The 24045-nt window shown below is 37.4% G+C and overlaps 1 protein-coding gene across 5 annotated transcripts in view; it reads left to right on the top strand.

Moving 5' to 3' along the window:
• The window catches only part of LOC143273831 (uncharacterized), a 53110-nt gene that overhangs the window by 2610 nt on the left and 26455 nt on the right, over window positions 1-24045 (top strand). For all 5 annotated transcript variants that reach the window (XM_076574011.1, XM_076574013.1, XM_076574012.1 and 2 more), the window contains exons 3-8: window positions 69-242; window positions 4290-4396; window positions 5225-5362; window positions 7346-7401; window positions 18551-18581; window positions 21057-21129. In XM_076574011.1, coding sequence (XP_076430126.1) covers window positions 69-242; window positions 4290-4396; window positions 5225-5362; window positions 7346-7401; window positions 18551-18581; window positions 21057-21129 — 579 coding nt within the window. The remainder of the gene's footprint in view (window positions 1-68; window positions 243-4289; window positions 4397-5224; window positions 5363-7345; window positions 7402-18550; window positions 18582-21056; window positions 21130-24045) is intronic.

The raw sequence follows: 24045 nt of genomic DNA, 5'->3' as shown, positions 1-24045 counted from the left end.
GAAAGCTGGGGGAAGTTTCTCGTGTATTCTTTAAATTAACAGTGTTTTCCTGGTAACAATATCCACAGGCTGTACAGAGTTGGGAGACAGAGATCGTGTATCTCCTACTTCATCATGGAGCAGATCCCAATATTAAAGACTGCAATGGAGAAGCAGCGATCCACCATGCAGTGTATGTAGACAGGCCAGATATTGCCAGCAGTCTTCTTGAATTTGGGGGAAACATTGAAGATACTACAAAGGTAAAGATTTTCTAAATTGAATTCCCAAGTATTTGAAAACTATATGCTTTAACAGTTGTCATATCTTGGTCCAATTTTTTCATGTTTAGAAGTTTAAGTATTACTTGACTGGCCCTTTGAAATAACTTGATCGGTATCCATCTAAGTATTGATATGTTGTTATTGTTTTTTACCCCCATTGAGTCCAATTTGTGCTGCCCACATACTCTTGGGTATATGACCATCCACTGGAGCATGATCAGTCCACCCAGGCCACACCTTTAAATGAAAATGTCTATCCAGTCCTAGCAGCTGTAACTATAGAGAAGTCCTCAGCTCAGAGCAGACCTTCATGCTAAATTCCTGCTTGCATAATGAGATTTTGTGTCACTTGAGCTTCCAAGGGTCTTCTGCATGTTTTCACGGTGACTGTGATGTCATATGAACATCTACGCTGGTGTGCCCATGAGACACTCTTTGCTTTTGGTCATCCAGTGGACCTGGCTCTTACAAGCTTTACCCTGATCTTCTACAGTGACCCCAGAGACTTGAGAGGGGGTTTATATCAATAAGGTTAGAAAGATGGGTGGGTACAGAAGAGGGGTGCATTTGGAAAGTAGTGAAAGGGAAGGGGCGAATATGATTAAATTGCATTGAATATAGCTCTCAAAATTATTTCCAAATGGGGAGAAGTAAATGTTAATTTATTGAAATCAGTATTAGAGAATTTAGCTTACTTTGATGGAGCCATAGAAAATATTTATAAAAATAGATAATGGACTAAAAGGATTATTTGACTTACATTTCCAAGTTACTATATATTACTGGGGAAAGCACAGAATCAGGATCTTGAGGAAGCTGTTGACATATCATCTATCCTCAAGAGAGGGAGAAATGAATGAGTCCAGAGTGCCTGTTTGCTTACTATGCAGCTATCTCTGTAAAGTCTTACACAGCCATGTTCTGAAACAAGGCTGTGGTGCCGCCCACCAGGGGCTGGGTTCTCTTCATTGGTTAGCCATCAAGATAACTTCCTATAGGCAGCTGGAGATAGCTTGGTCCGTGGTATCAGGATCTTGTGATCCTTCCTTTCTCCTCTTATCTCCACAGAAACAGAATCAGTGGCTTCTTGAAAAACTCAGAATAGGTGTACCCCAAAACTGCCTACATACCAATATCACACCCATCAAATATCCAATTCCAAAAGTTTCAACACCTACCCAAAATATTGACAAGATGTGCTGGGATATAAATCACTTCAGGCTGTGGGTGATACTTCACCTTCAAACTGCTATCACAGACTGAATATTTGCAACTGAAGCATGGTACATTGCACTACAAGCACTTGATTTCCACACATCCATTAGTAGGCATGCAGCAGAGGTTAAAATTTTAGTAAACAAACCAAATGGCTATGGAACAGCGCCATTTCATACCTCCGTTTTCTCCAGGAACGCAGTGCATGCTCAATCTCTAGGAGAATTTTAAAAACTATGCTTCATCCTGACTATAACAAATCAAATCATTTTGCTTTTGAGCTCCTATGATGGAATGGTTCCCTGCAGGAGGTACTTCCACGATCCAAAGTCCAAGTGTGTTTTAATTGCTAACAAACCAGGGCTGTATTCCCCTATTTCACCTGCTTTGCCAATACAGGTATTTCATTCTACTAGCCTTATTTCTTAGTGCTTTGATATAAATTTAAGATGTCTGAAGATTCCTTTTCCCCTTTGGCAGTTTGCAGAGCACCACAGATTCTAAGGAAGCTAGTACTTGGGTAGGAATCACTGGGTTAGTTCCAGCTTTATTCCTGCCAGTCTTCTCTCCAAAGGATTTGGTGTCTTTTGTAACAAGATCTTACACTTAAGTGACTGGAGGCAACCAAGAGCAGTGGTAGTAGCTCATATTGTTTGGGAAATCTCTGGAACTCCCAAAAAGCCTAGGGAATTTTTACCTACCTGGCACTGTGTCTTTTGTTAGCTGTGGAGTTGGGCAAGGCTTTTTCACTCCTGTCAATTACAATACATTTTCTTAATCTCACAGATATTGATAATCCTAAAATCATCATAGACTTCCAATATTAATTTTTTAGATAGGGTTTCACTATGTAGCCCAGACTTTCCTAGAAGTCATGATCCTCCTGCAATACCCTGCACTCTCTTGATGGGATTACAGTTGTGCCTTCATTTCTGAATCACCTAATGTTTAAAATACTTTTAAATTATTGCTCTATTTTGATTCCTGCTTAGATTGTTTTCTAAGCAAAATATAAATCAGAAAGAAAGCAATGCCTTGCCCATCTCTAAAACTTCAGTTACACAGATCTGTATAGCTATAGCACAGTACAGTCACTCAGTAAATTGGACTTAGATGCAATGATGATTAAAATGCAGCAAATACAGAGTATAACAGAGATCCACAACTAGTGAAAATGCAAAAACCAAAGGAGCATGGGTGCCTACCACAATCCTACATCTACAATACAACACCCACACTTAAGTTTTAGGTGACACTGAGAAAGAAAGTTCTAAAGAAAAAAAACCCAAACAATCAAACAAACAAACAAACAAAAAACTCTGAGTTCCAGTGACCAGGATGACTGTTGCAGAAAAGTGTCTTCTAGATACAGAAGGGATAATTCATCTATGAAATCTCAATAATATGGTTGCCTAAATAAGACCTGCACAAGGAAAACACCAGTTGACATGCAAACACTTGATAGGGGAAACTTCAAAACTACACTCGTAAATAAAGAGTTGCCCATTATCCATAACTGCTGAGAGTAGATTTCAATTTTCTCCAGCGATACACTCTAAACTCCTCAATAGTTTATCCAGCCACAGTGGCCATCCTTAAACACACACATTTACACACATGCACATACACACACATGAACACACACACAAACCAACACGCATACAGGAAGAGAGAGAGACAGAGGGGGAGGGAAAGAGAAAAGGAGAGGCAGAGACATAAAAAAGAGGCACACAGAGAGTCTGTTCACATTACATGGAACCAGTAAGTTGTACATAATACACATGTGTGTGTGATAGTAATAAAAAACATGTCCTGAATTTCAGAGGGAGTTAGGGGGAGTTGGAGGAGTGAGGGTGTAGAAACTATGTAAATACAGATATCATGTAGGAAATTGTCTAAAAATAATATAAATAAAAAAACATTTTAAAAATGTACTGGATTTTCTAAACACTAAGACAGTTTTCAACTTGTAACAGGACAGAATACATTTCAAGGTAAGCAATAAAAGATTCTTTGAGTTGGGCAGTGTTGGCGCACGCCTTTAATTCGAGAACTCTTTGTGAGTTCGAAGAATGAAAAAAGATTCTTTGAGATCGTACTCATTTTGAGGTCATTTCTTTGGTGACCTGTTCAGAGCAAGAGGCAGACATTGTTACCCTTGGCCCTTCCTGAATGGAGAATCAAGCAGAGCTTCCTCTGTGTCCTCAGCAAATACCACATCATTACAATACTCTGAGAATTGTGCCTGAGAAACAACTTCTGCTGTTGCTGATGTTTGCCCCACAGAAGATTTGCCAAACAATACTTCAGAAATCAGGTTTTAAATACTGGACAATTCTATAGTTTTACCATCATGCTTAATTGAATTTTTCTGTTGGGAAATGGTACATCTGCCACATAACTGTCTTTTGAAATACAGGAGAATTTCTGACATAGAAAAGACAATTTTGCTCATCCATGCAACTTAGGATCTAACACCTTTGCTACTGTGTGTCAGTGTGTGTCTCTTTAGATAAACTCTGATGGGAGAGGGCCATGGCTTCAAAGTACTATGACAACTTCTGTGACAGGAACCATAGGTCCATGGGTGTCACATGAGTTCTGTAATGGACTAGAGGACTTTGTGACGACTGTAGCCATGGTTAGAACATTGCAATCTTGAGGATCGTTAGAAGGTGCATTAGGCTAATAAGGAAAAGAATACTGTGGTCAAGTCTATGGTAAACATTATGATCACAGGGTTACATATATGATTTTCAGTTCGGTTGTGAAATATGCAGTATTGTTAATGATTAATTGATATCATTACAGGATGGGTTGACCCCTCTGCTGCTAGCACTCCGAGAAAGGAAACTCTGCATGGCAGCATACCTAATCACAAACGGTGCGAATCTTCACGTATGTGATAAATATCAAAGGTACTACACTTTGCATTTTTAAAACACTGCTTGTGTTGAAAATAGTCTAGAATAGTAAAAATCATTCATTTCAAATGTGTTATTGGAATAGATTAGAAAAACTCAATAAAACATCAGTTACATATCTAAAAAATATCTATTACATGAAATGGTTATGCCAAAGAATGATAGTCAGGTTCATATTCCCTTTGATAATGAGAGGTTGTTATTTTGATTTTTATTTTGACTGCCATATGCTCTTATATGAGTTGATAGCATTTTTATTAGATTTTACGTTTACAGTGTCAGTTCCAAAGTTTTCAAGTTTGCAATCACACAACCTTGTGAACAACCTTTAATCTTCAAATACTTTTGGTGGTGTGCAGAGGATGATATATGAATGGTATTTGTAAACTTACATATATGGCATGATATTAGTATCAGCAATTGAAAACATTCATTTTAACATTAAAATTATTTGATAACATTATTACTATTATTTTATGCAAATTGCAGTTCCGTATTTAACAGTGAATTATATTACAATAGAATAGAAAGAAAATGGCGTTCTTTTTCATATAAAGCTTTCTGTACTTCTGGTCACTTTTCTCCAAACAGTTATTCACCATAAACAATTTAATATACAAATTTTACTCTATAAAGTATCATAGTGGGCTAAGAAGTTTTCTAGTTTTAGCCTTGGACATATTTTAGGAATCTGAACTCTGCTTTCAGGATGCTTAGGGCTACTTAGTTAATGGTCAATTCTACAAACAAAGGCCTTATACTTATATGGTAAAATGTATACAGTTCACCATTTTAGTAATTGAATTGCCTCTGTCATTCTAGAACAACACTCATGTATGCAGTTAAATGGGATTGTGAAAATATTGTTGAAATTTTATTGAAGAAAGGTGTTGATTACCACTTAAAAGACACATTTGGATGGAGTGCTCTTTATTATGCCATTATGGGGAAACGCAAAACGTAAGTACAGAAGTTAAAACGCTATTTGAAACTAAATTCAGACGTGAAATATTTACCAATGTTGTATTTTAACCAAGCGTGACTTCATTATTTAAATGCTTTTGGAATGGAAGCATTTTAGTCAACTCCACTTGCCATGAGACAAGCAAAGGGATAGATTGGTCAGAATAACAACGGGTGTGCAAGAGTCTTAATCTCAACACTGATCTGTGATGATTCTGAGAATCACACTGAGGGACTTGAATGTATGAGGCATTTATTTTACAACTCAACTTCATGGCTAAACTCTCCTTTGGAAGCCTTAATATCTTTATCTTTCAAGATCCCAGCATGCTCTGGTCGTTCCAAAAATAAAGTAATGCATGGCACAGAATTTTAGTTTTTGAGTTACTTCTTTGAATCTAAACATTTGTAGTTTGACAGAAAATCTTGATACTTATCTTCCAAATATTTCATCCAACTTATTACCTGAATGCTCAACAATCTAACATGCTCCCTCAGTCCAAGAAAGTAAAAATTCCTACATATACCAGATAGATATGGCATACATGAGGAAAACTTAGGAAGCATTTATTCATGGGGATTTAATGTGACTACACCTGTCTTTTAGTCCAGTGGTAAATAAACTTGATTATCAGGTTGTACCTACTGATCTGTATCTTTATCATAATAGTTATGGAGCCAAGAGAAAAGGGTAGTTGAAAATTCAACTATGTGCTTGAAAATTCAAATTTTCTCCTAATATAACATGGTGTTCTCTGGCAGCTAAAACTCTTAAGATTTCTCCAAAGCTGTTGCTAGGCATCTGAACCTTATCACTTATTCAAAGCATTCCAGTATCCTAGAAGACCATCATGGCACGATACTTTGGAGGAGTCTCTCTTTTCAGCCATCAGATGGGTTTGCGGATATACTAAATTATCACATGAATCCAAGCACTTGCAGAAAGAGGCCAGAGATGCTTTCTTTCTTTCATAGTAATCTGTAGGCAAGGGTTCCTTTATATCATCCTCTGTAGCACAATCTGTGTTTGTGACAGATCTCTAGTGCCTTTCCCAGGGAAGTTGACAGAAAGTGATTGGCCTACTAAGTGCTTTTTCTGTGTAAAGGAACATTTTTCAAGATACTTGAATCTTTACCTCAAGATTTCAGGATATTTCACAACTCTGCCTCAGAAGGAAGACAATACAATTTTGTGAATCTAAATTATATTAACTGTATTCAGTATTTAAGCCCCATCACAACCCATGAGTATACTTATAGCATTTATAAAAAACGATTTTTGTCTTCCATGTAGGTTGATGATAAGCATGGCGATTCAGGATCATTATGACAAAACTCTGATCATTGTTCCCTTCTTGGCTAAAGGAAGACCAGCAATAGAGCAACCGATGTCTTGGAATTCATTAGTGTTCTTACCATGGGCTTACTCTCACCATGGGCTTACTCTTTATTTCAGTAATATCAAATTCTGAATTCTGTAGCATTTGATAATAGGTCCATTCATGAATTACAGTGTGCTTTCATTTAGGATTCTAATCAGTTCAAGACTGAGAATCAAGTTAGATACTGCTTTACTATTTCTGTGCCTATTTTTAGGTGGTGAAATGTTCATAGCAAACTGTTAAACTAAAGTAGGGAAATCCTGAGTTTTGGAAACTTAAGCTGGAGCCTAAGGAAACACTTTCCCAGAGCAAGAATACTTAGGACTCCTTCCTATATTAGGGCACTTTCCATCCTGTCAAGATAATCCAGATGGTTTGAACCGTAGTAAATCTACACCATTTAACTCTGTTCTTTCCTTCTAAAATGAGAAACTTTGTAAAACCTTTTAGAACTAATAAATTTGAAGGGGATGTCCAGATGACCTGATGGAATCTTATATTGTCTTTGAAATATCTTAAATATTTAATATGTTGATAAATGGTTTTCCATCCATATTAAAATAATAACATTGTCTACCACCATTTCCATACTTGGCAGAAAAATGGTGATTATTCAGCATGACATCCTCTTGAGACAACAAAATACCTTCACACGTAAGTCTTTTAAAGTTTCTTCTCTGTAGCCCTTTTTTAGATTAAAAATGTTGCATTTAGAATTTTTTCAATTCTCTGTAATTAGATATTATTTGGGTAGCTGGATCTTGAGGTAGATCCATAACCAGCTTCTTGAATAATGGCCAAACAGATTTCCATAGTGGTTATAAGTTTGTACTGCCCTTACCTTTGGGTGAGTGGATGAGTGTTCCTCTTACCCTTCACCCACAAAGAGCAGTTTTTATTTTTAAAATTCATTTAAATTATGATACAATTAATATCCTTTCCCCCTTTCCATTCCTCTTTCCAGCTCCTCCTAGGCAGTTTTAAAAATCAAGTGTCTATTGACGGCTGAATTGTTTAAGAAATTAGTTGTATGAAACTGCTTTGTTAAAAAGTTTCTCAGTTTTGCACTGAATTACATACTTGCATGTAAAAATATTTTTCAAATTACCATACTGTGGTGACATGCCAGCCTCTCCCCAGCTCACAGCACATTTTAGTTTACTTCATACATTTTTTTCCTAAAAATGTTGACATAGTGTCTAGTTCATTAATAGTTCCACTACACTGTATTGTAATTCATTTTATTTGTTTATTTCATGTGTGAGTGTTTGCCTGCATGTACACCAGGCATGTGCACCATGTTCATATCTGGTGCTTGTGGGAGAGAGAAGATGGTGTTGTATTCTTTGTAACTGAAGTTACAGGTGATTGTAAAATACCACGTAGGTTCTGAGAACAGAACACAGGTCCTCTTGAAGAGCAAAGCATGCTATTAACTTCTAAGTTGTCTTCTTAGCTACCCACACACATTATAAAAAACACATTAAATGAATGCATTGCAGTAAGTGAACATAATTACTTTGTTATAGATATCATAGAAAACATGATTTGTATGGGTAAACATGACACAATATTCAATTCTTTTATGATTTCCTTTCTTGTGTATGTTATTAAAGGAATGTTTTCTTTTCTATAGATTTTAACTAAAGTACAATTAGATCACTTTCCCACTTCCCTTTCTTCCCTCCAGCACTCTCCCCATGCTCCTGCTTCTTCCATGTCCCCACAGGTCTCAAATCGATAGTCTCTTCTTCCCTTCTAATTACTCTTCAATGCACACATTCACACACAGAGACACAAATGGATAACTACAACCTACTGAGTTCAGTTTTCTTGTTTGTAGTTACATGGTTTCAGTGTTGACTACAGTTTCATTGGTCAAGCAATTAGGCATTCCTGTCTGAGAGAGACTCATTATCCCTATCTCAGCAGTCATTAGTTTCTGCAGTTCCTTGTCCAGGAGCATGACTCTCAGAGATTCCTCCCCACTTCTTCCTTAGCATGTCTATTGATATTGTCTCTGTTCAGATCTTGTTAATGTAGCCATTTCCATGAGAGACTGTTTGTTTCACAGCAGACTTCCTGATATTTGCAGTCTTTCCACCTGCCTCTTCTGTGATGTTCCTTGAGCTATAGATGCTGGAGTTGTAAAGTTGATGTATCAGCTGGGACTGGGATCCCTAGACTCTGTTGATCTCTGCTTCGTGTCTACTTGTACATTCTGGTGTGGGACTCAAGAGAATCTTCTTGATAAAGGGGTCAGTGGGTCATCTTTATCTTCTCAGAAAAATAGCAATTATATTCATTAATTCTTTGCACAGTTTTCTTTGTTTCTATTTAATTCATTTACTTTTTATTACTTCTAACTATCTACTGTTTGGGGGTTTGGTTTGTTCTTGTTTTTTTTTTTTTTTTTCAAATTCTTAACTTGGATCATTATGCTATTTATTTGTTTATATGCCTACTGGAGTTTATTTTCCTGTCAATTTTAACTTTTATGACTCAATGGTTGCATACTGTACATGGCATTATTTCAATTTTCTATATTTCTTAAAGTTTCCTTTGTCTCTAGGCATATGCTCTATTTAAGAGGAGCCTCTTTGTGCTGCTGAGTGGAATATATATTCTTTGGTGTTGAGGTGGAATATTTAATTATTGGTTAGGTCAATTGAATGAAGATGTCATTTAATTCTGAGATTGTATGTATGTATTTGGGCCGGATGACCAATCATTTGGAAAACTCAGTGTTTGCAATCACATAATGTTATTGGGTCTGTGTTGATCTGTGCCTTTTGTTCCATTAGGTTTCTTGTGAAGTTGGGTGCACCTGAAGATATGACTCTCTCTTTCCTTCTCTCTCTCTGTCTCTCTCTCTCTCTGTCTCTCTCTCTCTCTGTCTCTCTCTCTCTCTCTGTGTGTGTGTGTGTGTGTGTGTGTGTAAGTATTCTATTTTGTATTTGTTGAAACTTTAATTAGTATGAAGTACATATCTTTGTCTCTTCTGCTTCATTTTAGTTTGAAAATGATTTTTCAGATATTAGGATGGTGATACCTGCTTGCTTCCTGACACTGTTTGCTTAGAATACATTTTGCATCCATTCATTGTAAGATGGTGCTTGACTTTTAAACTAAGATGGGATTTTTCATAGATAATAGATAGCTGGATTTTTTTTCTTAATTTGTTTAGGTAGCCTTTGTCATTTGACTGAAGTGTTGAGGCCATTGATATCTGGATTCGTTGTTGAAAGTTGTACCTAGATTGCAGTATTTTATTTTCCTGTTGTTTTGTGTTGTTAGATGCCCTTTGTATTTCCTTTATTTCTAGTTTTGCTTGTTTTCTTTCTAAAAGTCTCCTCTCACACTTACTCCTCTGTTCAGTTAGAAGTATTACATTTAGCAGTCTGTTTAGACTTTGTTATTTGCTATGAGTGTTTCAGGCTGCTTGTATCATGGAAGTGTTTCTGCTTCAGCTATGGCAGACAGATTCACTGGGTCCATGAGTCCTGGTTGACATGCATGGCCTTTTAGTATTTGAAGTTCATTGCTTCAGGCTCTTCTGCTTTTCAGAGTTTTATTTGATAATCCAGCTGTTGCCCTGGGCATGTTCATTTCCAAATGACTTGTATATTTTTTTTTCTTAAGCTTTCAATATTTTTCTTAGTCCTGTATATTTGGTGGTGCTACTATCATATGCTTTGGAGTTTTCTTTTTCTGATCTTGTCTGGTTGGGGTTTTGTTTGATTCTTGTATCAGTGTGTGTATATCTTTCCTTACTTGGATGAAGAATTCCTCTGTGATCTTTCTATTAATCTTGTCTATGCTATTGATTGAGAATACTGTTTCCTCATGTATCCCAATAGAATTCAAAGATCTGAGCTTTTGATGGTATCTCAAATTTCTTGCCTGGTCTTGTAGTAGATGTAACCAATAGTCTTATTAAAATAAAAAACACAGAACCAATGTAAAAGAGAAAGCCGAGAGGACAGAGCTCAGAGCTACAATCTTACCTCCTTCAGTGCTCCTAGCTTGCTGGAACAAAAGCTACTTCCTGTGTGTCTGTCTTTAAATAGACTTTCTGTTCTGTCTTCTCATTGGTTGTAACCCCAAACACATGACTGCCTCATCACTGCCTGTAAGTACCGCCCTCCAGGTCTTAAAGGTCTCCAATGCTGGCTGTATCCCTGAACACACAGAGATCTACCTATCTAATCTACCAAGTGCTGGGATTAAAGGTGTGCGCCACCACCACCACTCTCTTGCTATGGCTCTAATAGCTCTGACCCCTGGGCAACTTTATTTATTAACATACAATAAAAATCACATTTCAGTATAAATAAAATACCACCATATTTCCCCTTTTCTATTTTAATAAAAAGAAAAAAAGGCAAAAGGTTATAACTAACAAAAGAAAAACAATATACAAAAGTACAATAACTATATACAATATATACAAGTAACAAATACCTAAACAATGTCTAGTCCATTTGTATTTGTCAAATCAGAGAAAATAATTCCCTTATCTATCCTATTTTGGTAAGTCCAAAATGTATCTAATTCACTTTCTATCCTAATTAATCTTCAACTATAACTAACTAAACTTCAACTCCCTCAGAGACCCAAGAAGGAAATAATATTAGCTAACAAAAATAAAAACAAGAAGTGCACTCAAGCAACTTCCAAAAAATTTGTGAGTTGACAGAAACAGCGAGCTGCCTGGACAGTCACCTGAGGTTTCTCCGCAGTGTTGGGGCATCATCTTCAGCCTACAGGCTTAGTGTATCTGACAGACTCATTTGTGAAGTAGGATGTACACAGGGTCAACAGTTCAACCTCACATTGGGTGAGAGCAGTCCATGTACCAGAAACACCTGAATTCTACTAGTGTCATGTCATGATTCAGGATTTTAAATTCTGGAAATTGTTGACAGTTTTTGAATTCAGCTGACCATTCTTCTTGGCTGTGTATATATGGCTTCATCTCAGCATCCCCTTCTTCTCCACATCCCTCTATTAAATGCCAGTCTACTATTGAGAGGCATGAGCTTTCAGCTGCTGTTCCATTGCACAACAGAAGCCATCGGCCCACTGCCTGTTCAGCTGCATTTGAAGAAAAGGGCACTGTACCTTTTCCGGATTGTGAAGGCCACTTCAGGGATGGTGCCCATATTGTCCTGGCCTCAGAAGATGCCTTTTGATAAAGCCATAACCACACTTGTTTTGGCAGGAATCGGTAGTCCTTTGTTTCGTGTCCTGTCTGTCCATTTTGTCCTGTTGATTCGAGGATACTTTATTGTCCAGTGGCTAACTTTTGCCACAATGAAAGTTAGCTCCATATGCAGTTTCTTCAATGCCCATATTTTCTCTGAAGTAGATTGGTACTGCCAAGAGCCGACATGTCTCAAAAAAGAAAAATTTCTAAGTTATTAAAACATTTTAAATGCCATATTCTGTAGATCTCTGAAGGGTTTGAAGATGACCTGTCTAAAATATATCTGTTCAATTTTTAAAACATATCTAATATGACTACAAGTTCTATTGTAATGTCTAACTACTAACTTTCATTTCTTTATATCCTAATAGTTGGTAATAATGTAAAGTATTTAAAACTAGTAAATGTCTTTTTCTTTTCTTTTCTTTCTTTTTTTAAACAAGAACCTTAAATCTAATCTCCTTTGCTTAGCCTTTTTCCTAACCCTTGACAACAACTTGTAACCAACCCCCCTAAACAGTGGAAATTATCCCAGACCCAAAACCCATTAAAAGAACCAAAAAACCACCTGCCCCACACCACCTCTTTGGGAATGTGGGCATTGTATTCTCAAAATTGCTTCCTGCTGGGTATCGGTGAAGTTATCTTTATCCTGAAAGAAAAAATTTAGGTTAATTGTCAAATTCTAGGAAAGGTAACTATATCCTTCATTATCCAGTCTGTGTATAATGCCAAAGTTCAGGGTTTATCTCAAGTCCTTATTCAAGTAGTCTTTCAGACTGGATCATCTCAGCTAGTCATCTCAAAATTGCTCTGAGCACCTTGTAGTTCAAAGTTGATCTGTAGATGATGTTTGTTAGCTTAGTGATATTATTATTGTCCACGTGGAATTGTTGTTGTTGTGGAGCCCCATCTTCTTTCTGGAGACTTCAGTTGATGTTAGGCCATGATTTCTTGCAGAAAACTGATAAGAGACTCAAACACAAAGACATATATATATATACAACTAATTGAAGCCTTTTTTCTAGAATTAGTTAGTACTCTATATGACCATTTATTTTTATCGTTAATTTTGGTTTCTGTTCCTTAATAGAAATTTGCCAAAAAATTTTTCTTTGTTTTCTCCTGAATTTTCTATTCTCTCTGTTTCATCATCCTGACCAGCATGATTTATTCCAAAAGGCACTTGGTTATTTAATCACTCTGAGCAGGGGTTCCCTCTACAGCTGTAAGAAAGGTTTGAACTGGATTTGCTATGGGGGCCTGCATGAGGCCCCTCCGGGATTTTCCCAAAAACTGAGGCAAAGGATTACCCTGTCTGTCCTTTGTTGATCTACATTCATTGGTCCAGTGTTTTCCCTTATCACACCTTCTGCTTCTAGGAATGACCTGTTTACAGTCCCTTTTCAAATGTTCTTGCTTTCCACATCCAAAACATCTAACACTCCTCAAACCTTTTGAAATAGCTTCTCCTACCCACATATCATCATGCTCATGAGCCTCAACATTAAGTATGTCTCTAATCCAATCTTCCAAAGGTGCAGATCTTGCCTTTAACAGCCTGATTATTCTTTTGCATGCTGCATTCACATTCTCAAAGGCCAAAGATTCAATTATTATCTTACTAGCTTCTAAATCCGAGACCATTCTCTTTACTGCTGAAGCCAGTCTTTGTAAAAAATCTGTGAAAGATTCTTTTGGGCCTTGCATAACCTTTGTAAATGATTCAGGTTTTTTTTTCCTGGTTCGTCTGTCCATGCATTCAAGGCTGCTGTTCGACATAAAATTAGGGTTTGGACATCATATAAACATTGTGTTTGTACTGAAGCATATTGGCCTTCTCCAATAAGCTGATCTTGGCAAACTTGTATTCCTTTATCCCTCCATTGTTTTTCTATGTTTTTAGCTTCATCCATAAACCAAGTTAAAAATTGCAGCCTCTGGCTGGGTTCAAGAACAGCTTGTGCCAGCTCCCACCAGTCCTGTGGTACAATCCTATTATATGTTGACCAAGAGTTTAACATTTGCTTTACATATGGGGAATACATGCCATTAGATACTATTGCCTCCTTAAACCTTTTTAAATCCAAAATTTCAATTGGAGCCCAAATATTTTGTGTAGTCATTTGATCAGGCAACTGCTGTACGGTTACAGGATAAATTAAGGGTGACTGTGTGAAAACAGGCTTTCTTTCTGTAACCTTATGACCCATACATGAAACAACTTCACTGTTAATTTCTTCTGTCTGAATTTTTACAAGTTTAACAAGTTTTTCTAAAGCTGTCATCCTGGCACTTAAATTGACTATCTTTTCAAATTGTAAAATGAGGATAAGCATAGTGATAAACTGCATAATTCCAATAATACTAATCTTCTCATATAGTTGTTCCATTGTCAGACTGCCTAAAATTTCAAACAAAACTCAATTTTCTTCCAATGTACACATAAAACCCATTTTTTTTTAATGTGGAAAAAATTTCTCTTTTAAATAGTTTCCTTTAAAATATCTGATATGTTGTTACTTACCAAATCTGCGTAGAACAGTAGAAATCTGAGGAAATTTCAAAATAGCCACCTAGTGTCCTAGGTGTGAAGAGAGAGAGACAGAGACAGAGACAGAGAGACAGAGACAGAGAGAGAGACAGAGAGACAGAGAGAGAAAGTGAAAGCATAGCCGGCTAAAGCTTAAATCCAGCCACGTGTTCCCTCTTGAGTCGAGTCAAGGCTTGGCTCTGGCTTCCTTAAGCTCCCACCAGGTGAGTTGGCTTTACAGGCAGGGGCCCTGTTCAGCAGGGCAGGCCTGAGTTGTTTGTAGCACCGGCTTTAAGCAAGCAGCTCAAGGTTAGTCCGTCCTGAGGCCAAGCAGACCTGGGCCAGGGCTAGGGAGTAGGGCTGACCACTCGAACTACGGAGCCAACCCCAAGAGGTTTTTAATGGATTCTTGTCACGTTGGGCGCCAGATGTAGATATAACCAATCGTCTTATTAAAATAAAAAACACAGAACCAATGTAAAAGAGAAAGCCAAGAGGTCAGAGCTCAGAGCTAAAAATCTTACCTCCTTCAGTGTTCCTAGCTTCCCGGAAAAAAAAGCTACTTCCTGTGTGTTTTTCTTTAAATAGACTTTCTGTTCTGCCTTCTCATTGGTTGTAAACCCAAACACATGACTGCCTCATCACTGCCTGCAAGTACCACCCTCCAGGTCTTAAAGGCATATGTCTCCAATGCTGGCTGTATCCCTGAACACATAGAGATCTACCTATCTCTTCTACCAAGTGCTGGGATTAAAGGCATGCACCACCACCACTATGCTCTTGCTTTGGCTCTAATAGCTCTGACCCCTGGGCAACTTTATTTATTAACATACAATGAAAATCACATTTCAGTACAAATAAAATACCACTATATGGTCTTGTAGCATGGCTTTTTTTCTTTTTTATATTATTTGCTAATTAATTCTAGATTTTCTACTTTTTCTTTACATTCTCATATTCTATTTTTTGTTTGATTTGTTGTATTGGTAAGGTTTTTCTCTGGACTTTCTAACTGGGATGCTGCAATTTTCAGTATTATATCTATTGCAGCCATTGATCTGGACCTAGTCTTCTGTGTATGGTGACAGCCACAGGCAAAAAATGTGGGGCCAGAACAGGAAAGAAGTGACTTACCCAGAAAAGGTTGTGATATATTGTATACTCTAATAAAATTTGCTTGAAGATAAGAGGACAGAACAAGCCACTTGATTAAATATAGAGGCCAGGCAGTGGTGGCACACATCTTTAATCCTAGCACTTGGGAGGCAGAGACCCATTTGGATCTCTGTGAGTTATATCCACCTTGGATTACATGAGATTGAATCAGTCTAGGAGAGAAACAGAGCCAAGCAGTGGTGGCACCCACCCTTAATCCCATTACTGGGAAGTCACATGCCTTTAATCCCAACACTAGGAAGGACGTGATGGCTGGGTAGAGAAAGGTATATAAGGCACGAGGAGACAGGAACTAAAGGCTTTTTGGCTGGAACCCCTTTTGTCTAGAGGCTTTTCAGCTAGAGAGCTTTTAGCTGAGGACTCAGAGGCATTCAGTCAGAGGATTCCTGTAGTTGGCGAGGTTAGACTTGGCTATGACTTGATTCTTTGTCTTTTTGATCTTTCAGCATTTTCCCCAATATCTGGCTCTGTTTTTTTTTTTAATTAAAATAACATTTAGGATTCCTGCAACAGAGGTTTCACAGCTTTGGGCCTGGAATTGGCTTGTTGGCTTCCAGAGAAAATGATGTAGCCACCTAGCTAGCAAAGGTAGCTAGGAAACATGGAGGCCATGCCTGCTGCATTTCTAAAGCAAGGTATGTGGGTTTGGAGAAAGTAGTAGGGGATAATAGGATGGGAAATAGAAAGAGAGACTTGCCCAACAATGGTGACTCACAAACAAAGAGGGTTGTCAGCTTGGATCTGGAACAAGTGTGAGTTTACTGATGGCAGTTTTTGGGGGGTTACAAAAAAAAAGAGACTTATTCAATAAAGGTGGCACAAAATCTAAAATAATGGTAATTTTGTATTCAAATTCTTCCATTTAAACAAATACATCATATAGTGTTACTGAAATGTTTACATACATGGTGATTACTTCTGGCTCTACTGTATGGCAATGGTTTGGTTCCTAAATGTATAATTAGAAATTAATATTCTTATCTGTGAGGTGTTGAACTCAAGGTTTCATACTTTAAGAAGGAGGTGCTCTATGTATTTGCTACTCCAATGACCCTATTTTTATTTTTATTTTTGTCTTCCTGCTTTGTGTTGCCAAATAGACTCTTGAGTGCCAAAAGGCAATCTCCAGAGGTCAAACTGTAGTCAAGTCTTTCACATGATTTTTTCCCATATGCAGTAACCTTTAGAATGTGAATACTATAGATGAAGCAAATAATGAACCTCTTCTTTCGGGGAAAAAAAGAAGAAACTAGTCTACTAATTCCAGATTTAAATTCTGTTTTTATTGTGGGTGGTTAATATCTGTAGTGTTTATCAGTAAATATGAAGCCACTCATACACCAGATAATACTTGACTATCCATCCACAACCCCATTTTATCTTTTACCCTATTTTGCAAGACAGGTGCTCTGCCCCTTGGGCACATTTCTAGTCTTCATTTTCCCTGGGAAGATACTTTCTCAAGGGTAATGTCAATAGGATCTCACCATGTGTTGTCTTTCTTATTTTATATAAAAGGGGAACTGTAGACAAAATTCTAAATGGTCTTAGTAAATAAAAAACACAGAGCCAAATACAGAGTTAAAAGTCCAAGATATCAGAGCACTAGTGAAGAGCCAAGACAGCCTTATCTTAATACCTGGCCACTGTCTCTTCTCTAATGAGAGAGACCTTCTTCCTCTGTGACTTATCTTTTTATTGTCTTTCTGTTCTGCCTTCTCATTGGCTCTAAACCCAAACACATGACTTCCCTGTCACTGCCTGTCTATACAGACCTCCAGGTCTCTATTGTTGGTACTGGGATTAAAGGTTCAGGTCACCACTGTTTGGCTGTGTCCTTGACCACACAGAGACTCTGCCTGCATGGGATTGGATTAAGGGTACGTGCCACCACCGCCTGACGTCTGCTTAATGGCTCGGTTTTACTTCTGATCTCCAGGCAACTTTATTAACATACAAATAAAATCACACTTCAGCACAAATAAAATACCACCATAGGGGACTAGGTTTCTATCCCAGTAGAAAGACCTTAAGTGAGTTATTAAGTGATATATATGTAGATACCTACATATGGATTTATAGTTTTATAATAAACAAATTTCCAAAGCAACTTTCTTTGACCTAGCCTTGCTAGTGCATACTTTTAATCTTCTGTATAATAGCCATGTGCAGAATAGATATGTTCTTAAGAAGGGGATCTTACCAGTAGTTATGTCCAAAGGTGACAATAGCAATTGAGTTTCTACCTTATTGCATCATAGGTAAGAATGAGAATTATAGCCAGATCTAAAAGAGCTCATCAGAACCTAACCACAGAGGAGATCGGGAGGGTGGGCAGCATTGATTTCACCTTACCTCTCTTTTCTGATACCTTGCAAGTCTTTATGAGAAACATTGTCCTGATAGGTTTCCATAATTTTAGGGGAGATTGATAAGTACAATGATCATTGCTTCAGGTTCTCTCTGATAGGTTGTTTCATTCTTACCTGAAGGATTGCAGCCGTGTATCTGGGGAATATTTGTTGTGTTATAACAAAATATTTATACTCTCTTGAAATTGATCCTGGTACCATTCTTCCAGAAAACTACTCTCTTTGCTATTTATTTATGATAGGCACTGATTCTGGCAATGGCACTATTTGCCGTAAGTTGGAATTGTTGTGAGTATACATGGTCACCTACTTTGAGGTATCAAATGCTGATAATTTCTTTCATTGTTTTATTCAATAAATCCAAAGAAGGTGATTTCCTGATGCATTTGTTATATTCCAGTACCATAGTTCTTATTTATCCTAGAAGATTTTTTACTCTAGAAGATTTACCCTATGATATTTTATAGACTAATATAATCAACTGAAATATGTTTACTATTCATTCAATTATAGGAAATGAGCCTGAAGATGTCGTTTCATCAGGGTAAGATTTTAAGGTCTTTGAATATGAATGTTAACTTATAATTAGAACCAGGGAAAAGAACTAATGTTTATTGAATATTGTGTTCTTCACTGATTCCATCTGATTTATTTAGTGTCCATGATGCATTAATATAATCATATGTTTTAAAGCTTTTATGTCCTTGTGACTAAGTGTCTTACTACTTTAGCAAAGGTCATGCAGAGAGTTTGATTAATTCTATAATCCCATAGGTAACAAGTTGCCAGCTCTTGACTGAACTGTCAGTCTCTTCATTCTCTTGTTCCTGTGACTACATTGAGATGATCTCATGTAGAAAGCCAGTTTTCCTTATGTGTCAACTCTGGATTAGAGTTTTCCTGAGAAACCTATCTATAACTCCATAGTTTTTCTTTTTGAAAGTTGTTCTTAGATACTACATTGCTATCAAGATTGGAGGGGGAACCTCTCTTAATTGTGTCTGTGGTGCCATAGGTTTGAAATGAGCAAGATGACAGAAGGCTTGGAATTACATTATTGGAATGGTAGTCCATGTGCACATTCACCATGTTATGCTGTTACAATTGAGCATCTATTTAAGGGACATTATGAACTTATACTCAGTTTTGTTTTCTCTTCAAACTACTAGACTGCCTGGGCACAAGAGGGTTTTTTTTCCTCGTTTTATCAAGTCTTTGTTTCCCCCATGACACTAAGCATTTTGAAATTTTTACTGTACATTTATTTTTCCTCATGTTTCTTGACCTATAGTTTAGAATTTTTGACTGCCAGGTACTCCTTCTTGTTTTATTAGAAAATTTCAGATATGAAAAATTTGTAGTTTTTAAGGGATTTTGAAAACTAATAAAAGTATCCTGAGCACAGAAAACTAGATCCAACATTATACATAAACAGTTGCTCTGAGGGAGAAGCCAAAACTAAAACACAGTATTCTACGGAGGTGGAAATACAAATGGCCCAATTTAGGTCTTTTAGTTCCTTCACTAAAAGACCAGTCATTACTGACCAGTATTTGATTGAGAATTCCTGTAGGAAAATATGGGAATGAGTCAAGTGTTCCAAGAATGGCATTAAAAGTAGCATAGTGGTGGATGATTTGAATGACTTTAACAGGGGAAGGGCAATTTTGAAAGTAAAATCATGGAGGTCAATAGGACTAAGAGTTTGGCCTCGTGATTAGTTTTTTAAAGACAATAAAGTTAATTACATAGACACAGGATGGTGAAAATCATCTGGGAATGGATAGGGTTGAATGTAATTTGGAAACTATATTACCTTTTGTGCTTAATTGATAGAAATGACAAATAAATTCTTCTGTTGAAACTTTCTTGAGAAACCTGAAGTCTTTATAGAAAACAGGGAATGTGGTATCATAGAGGGTGGGCTAGAGAATGTTCAGCACCAAGGGCTGAAATGAAATCTGAATGAAAAATATCTATGATCCACTGCCACTGCTTCTTTTCCTGTTACCTTTGCCAAATTCCTGTCCTTTTCAGATTGGAATTGCAGAACATAATCATAGAATTTTATAACATGCCTAGGCTTGGGATGTGTGTTGCTGACCCTCCATTTAGCTTATATGCCTGAACCAGGGAACTAGCTGTCTTTCAGGTTCTTTGAGCCTGTACTTTCAGGAATCTGCACCTTCCTGGGATGAATATTTAAAGACCAGAGAGCATCACTGAAGACTGCAAAAGAGGGAACGAGGAGTGGTATCCTATATAAGGAAGACATCTAGAGAACATAGAGGGAAACAGAGGCAAAAGTCCCAGGGATCTGCTTTTCCAGAAGTCTCTGCCATCAACCGAGCACATATGAAGGTTTTTAAGTGCTTGGTAGTTTTTGAATCAGCCTGCACCAAGTAGGAAGCACAACTGAATTATTATATTTTAATGTTTGAACACCCATGATAAAAGGATTTCAAATCTCAATGTGCACATTTGTTTGTTCACTTATAACTTTAATGTTCAAGGATTTCACATTTTTTTTCATGACTTCATTAGTTATTTTACAATGAATGGATGTGATGGTTTCCTTTCAATGGGTATTTTCCATGCTCAAGAATGAAGGTTGCCATTTAGTAGTTATACAGTTTTGTGCTTTATTAATAGAGTAGAAGGAGGTCACTATTGCTTTGCTTTATTTGGGGCTATTACCTTTATTTAAATTAATGGTTAAAGAGTATGTGAGCAATTAATTGTAATTTGTGTTCAATCATCAGGACAGTTTTCAAAACAAATGATTTTCAGGTTCCACAAATACATTGACTGACACTATTTGATGTGGAACTATGTGTAACTCTTTCTTGACAAGTGCAGAGATTAGGAGAAGTGGAGACAGAAATTAACAGCTGAACAAATTTTATAAAACAGTTGTCTAATAACAATAGAAACACCATTTGCTATTCAAATAACTAACCATTCAGGACAAATGCTTTTGTCCACTACTCACTTATTTGTTGTGTGTTTTGCTTCAAAGATATCACTTTGAATCCAAGTCACTGACGTCTGTGTGTGCAAGAATGGAGGACACAGCTAATTTGAAAACTCAGGTAATCAATGCCTTCTTGAGGTAAATTCTTGTGCTGAATTTCTTCTTTGTGGAGTTTAAAATGGTATAATATAGCAGTTGTCAAAATGTCATCACTTTAGATGAAAAATTGGCTAGAATTTTTTTTATAAAATTATGAAAATATTACTATATTGACGGTAAAAAATACCAAAACATAATAACTATTTTAAGGTTCTGAAAGCCAAAAATGAGATAAGAAATAAGTAATCACAGAAAAATTAGTTTGTCTAGTTTTACCACATTGGAGGGAATTTGAAATTTGGGAATATTTGGACAAATAAACATTAGTTGTTTTATTTTTATTTTTATAGCATGACTTACATAATTTTCAGGCTTCTCTAAATATGTAGACTAACCTATTCATTATGTTACTTAAGGTATCTTATCAATAGCTTACATTTCCAACCCATGTATTGAAGGGCTCAGAAATTATCATTAGTTTTTAATGTACCTTTTAAAAAATCTTTTACTCATGATACTAACTTTTAAAAACTGTTAACTGGCTGTCAACTACATGTTAACTGGATGTCAACATGCAGAAGATTGCATATAGATCCGTATCTGTCGCCATGCACTGAACTCAAGTCCAAGTGGATCCAAGACCTCAACATAAATCCAGTTACACAGATCTTGAGAAGAGAAAGTAGGAAGTAGCCTAGAATGCATTGGCACAGGAGACCACTTACTAAATATAACACCAATAGCACAGACACTGAGAGAAACAATTAATAATAGGGACTTTCTGAAACTGAGAAGCTTTTGTAGGGCAAAGGACTCAGCCAATAAGACAAAACAACAGCCTACAGAATAGGAAAAGATCTTTACCAACCCCACCTGACATCTGACAGAGGGCTGATCTCCAAAATATATAAAAGAATTCAATAAGCTAGACATCAAAATTCCAAACAATCCAATTAAAAATGAGCTACAGGGCTAAACAGAGAATTCTCAAAAGAAGAATCTCAAATGGCCAAAGGACATTTAAGGAATTACTCAACATCCTTAGCCATCAGGGAAATACAAATCAAAATGACTCTGAGATACCATCTTACACCTGTCAGAATGGCTATGATCAAAAACACTGAAGACAGCTTATGTTGGAGAGGATGTGGAGCAAGGGGAACACTCCTTCCTCCACTGTTGGTGGGAGTGCAAACTGGTACCGCCACTTTGGAAATCAGTATGGCGGTTTCTCAGAAAATTGGGAGTCAATCTTCCTCAATACCCAGCTATACCACTCTTGGGTATATACCCAAGGAATGCTTAATCATACCACAAGTACACAAGCTCAACTATGTTCATGGCATCATTATTCGTAATAGCCAGAAACTGGAAACAATCTAGGTGCCCCTCAGATGAAGAATGGATAAAGAAAATGTGGCACATACACACAATGGAGTACTAGTCAGCAGTAAAAAATAATGATATTATAAAATGTGCAGGCAAATGAATGAAAACCCAGACTCAGGAGGAAAAATATGGTATGTACTCAGTCATACATGGATACTAGATGTAAAGCAAAGAATAACCAGACTACAACCCACAACTCTAGAGAAGCTGGCTAACAAGGAAGACCCTAAGAGGGACTCATAGAACAAACAGTGAAGGAAAAATAGATGAGATCAACATGAGCAAACTGAGGGTGAGGGTGAGTCATGGAGGACAAGGAATGGGGGATGAGAACACAAGGCAATGGGAAGTTTGAGCTGGAACAGGGACAGAGTGGGATAGCAAGGAAAGAGATACCATGATAAATGAAGACATCATGGGAACAGGGAGAAACAGAGTGCTAGGGAAGTTCCCAGGAATCCACAAGGATGATCCCACCTTAGACTACTAGCAATAGTCGAGAGTGTGCCTGATCTGGCCTACTCTGGTAATCAGATTAGTGAATACTGTAACTGTCATCATAGAGCCTTCATCCAGTAACTGATGGAAGCAGATGCAGAGATCCATGGCTGAGCACCAGGCCAAGCTCCAGCAGTTCAATTGATAAGAGAGAGGAGGAATTCTATGAGCAAGGGACATTGAGATCATGATGGGAAAATGTACAGAGAGAGCCAGCCAATCTAGTGGAAATACATGAAGTGTGGACCAATAGTTGTTGAGCCTCCATGGGACTGGACTAGGCCCTCTGGATAGGCGAGACAGTTGTTTGCCTTGAACCGGTTAGGGGACCCCCAGGCAGTGAAACTGGATCTGTCCCTGATGTGTGAGTGTGTTTTTTGGAGCCCAGTGCCTATGGTGGGACACCCTGAGCAGCCTTGGTGCATGAGGGAGGGGCTTGGGCCTGCCTCAACCAAATGTACCAGGCTCTGCTGAGACCCCATGGGAGACCTTGCCTTGGAGGAGGTGAGAATGGGGGGTGGGTTGGGGATGAAGGCTGGGGGTACAAGGAGGGAGGATAGGGGAATCTATGGTTATTATGTAACATGAATAGAAAATTTCTTAATAATAAAAATACAAAAAAAACCACTTTTACTCATAACACTAACTTTTGAAAACATTTTTTTCAAGTCTGGTGTAGATGGAAGTTTTCCTGTGTCCTGCAGCCACTTGGTCCCAAATAAACACACAGAGGTTTACATTAATTATAAACTGTTTGATATATGGCTCAGGCTTATTGCTAGCTAGCTATTATATCTTAAATTAACCCATTTCTATTAGTCTATGTGCCTCGTGGCTTTACCTGTATTTTATTACATCATGCTCCCCCTGACAGCTTGCAGCATCTTCCCTGACTCTACCCTTCTTCTTCCTCTATCTCTCTTGGTTTTCCTGCCTGGCTCCATCCTGCCCTGCCATATTTATTAATGCAGCATTATTTATTAACCCATGGGAGCAACATATATTCACAGCATACAGAAAGACCATCCCACAGAATTTTGGTACTTTA

This window comes from Peromyscus maniculatus, chromosome 6 (assembly GCF_049852395.1).
Source record: "Peromyscus maniculatus bairdii isolate BWxNUB_F1_BW_parent chromosome 6, HU_Pman_BW_mat_3.1, whole genome shotgun sequence".
Classification (NCBI taxonomy): domain Eukaryota; kingdom Metazoa; phylum Chordata; class Mammalia; order Rodentia; family Cricetidae; genus Peromyscus; species Peromyscus maniculatus.
The sequence above is the reverse complement of the archived record's forward strand: the minus strand, read 5'-3'. Positions and strand labels throughout refer to the sequence as shown.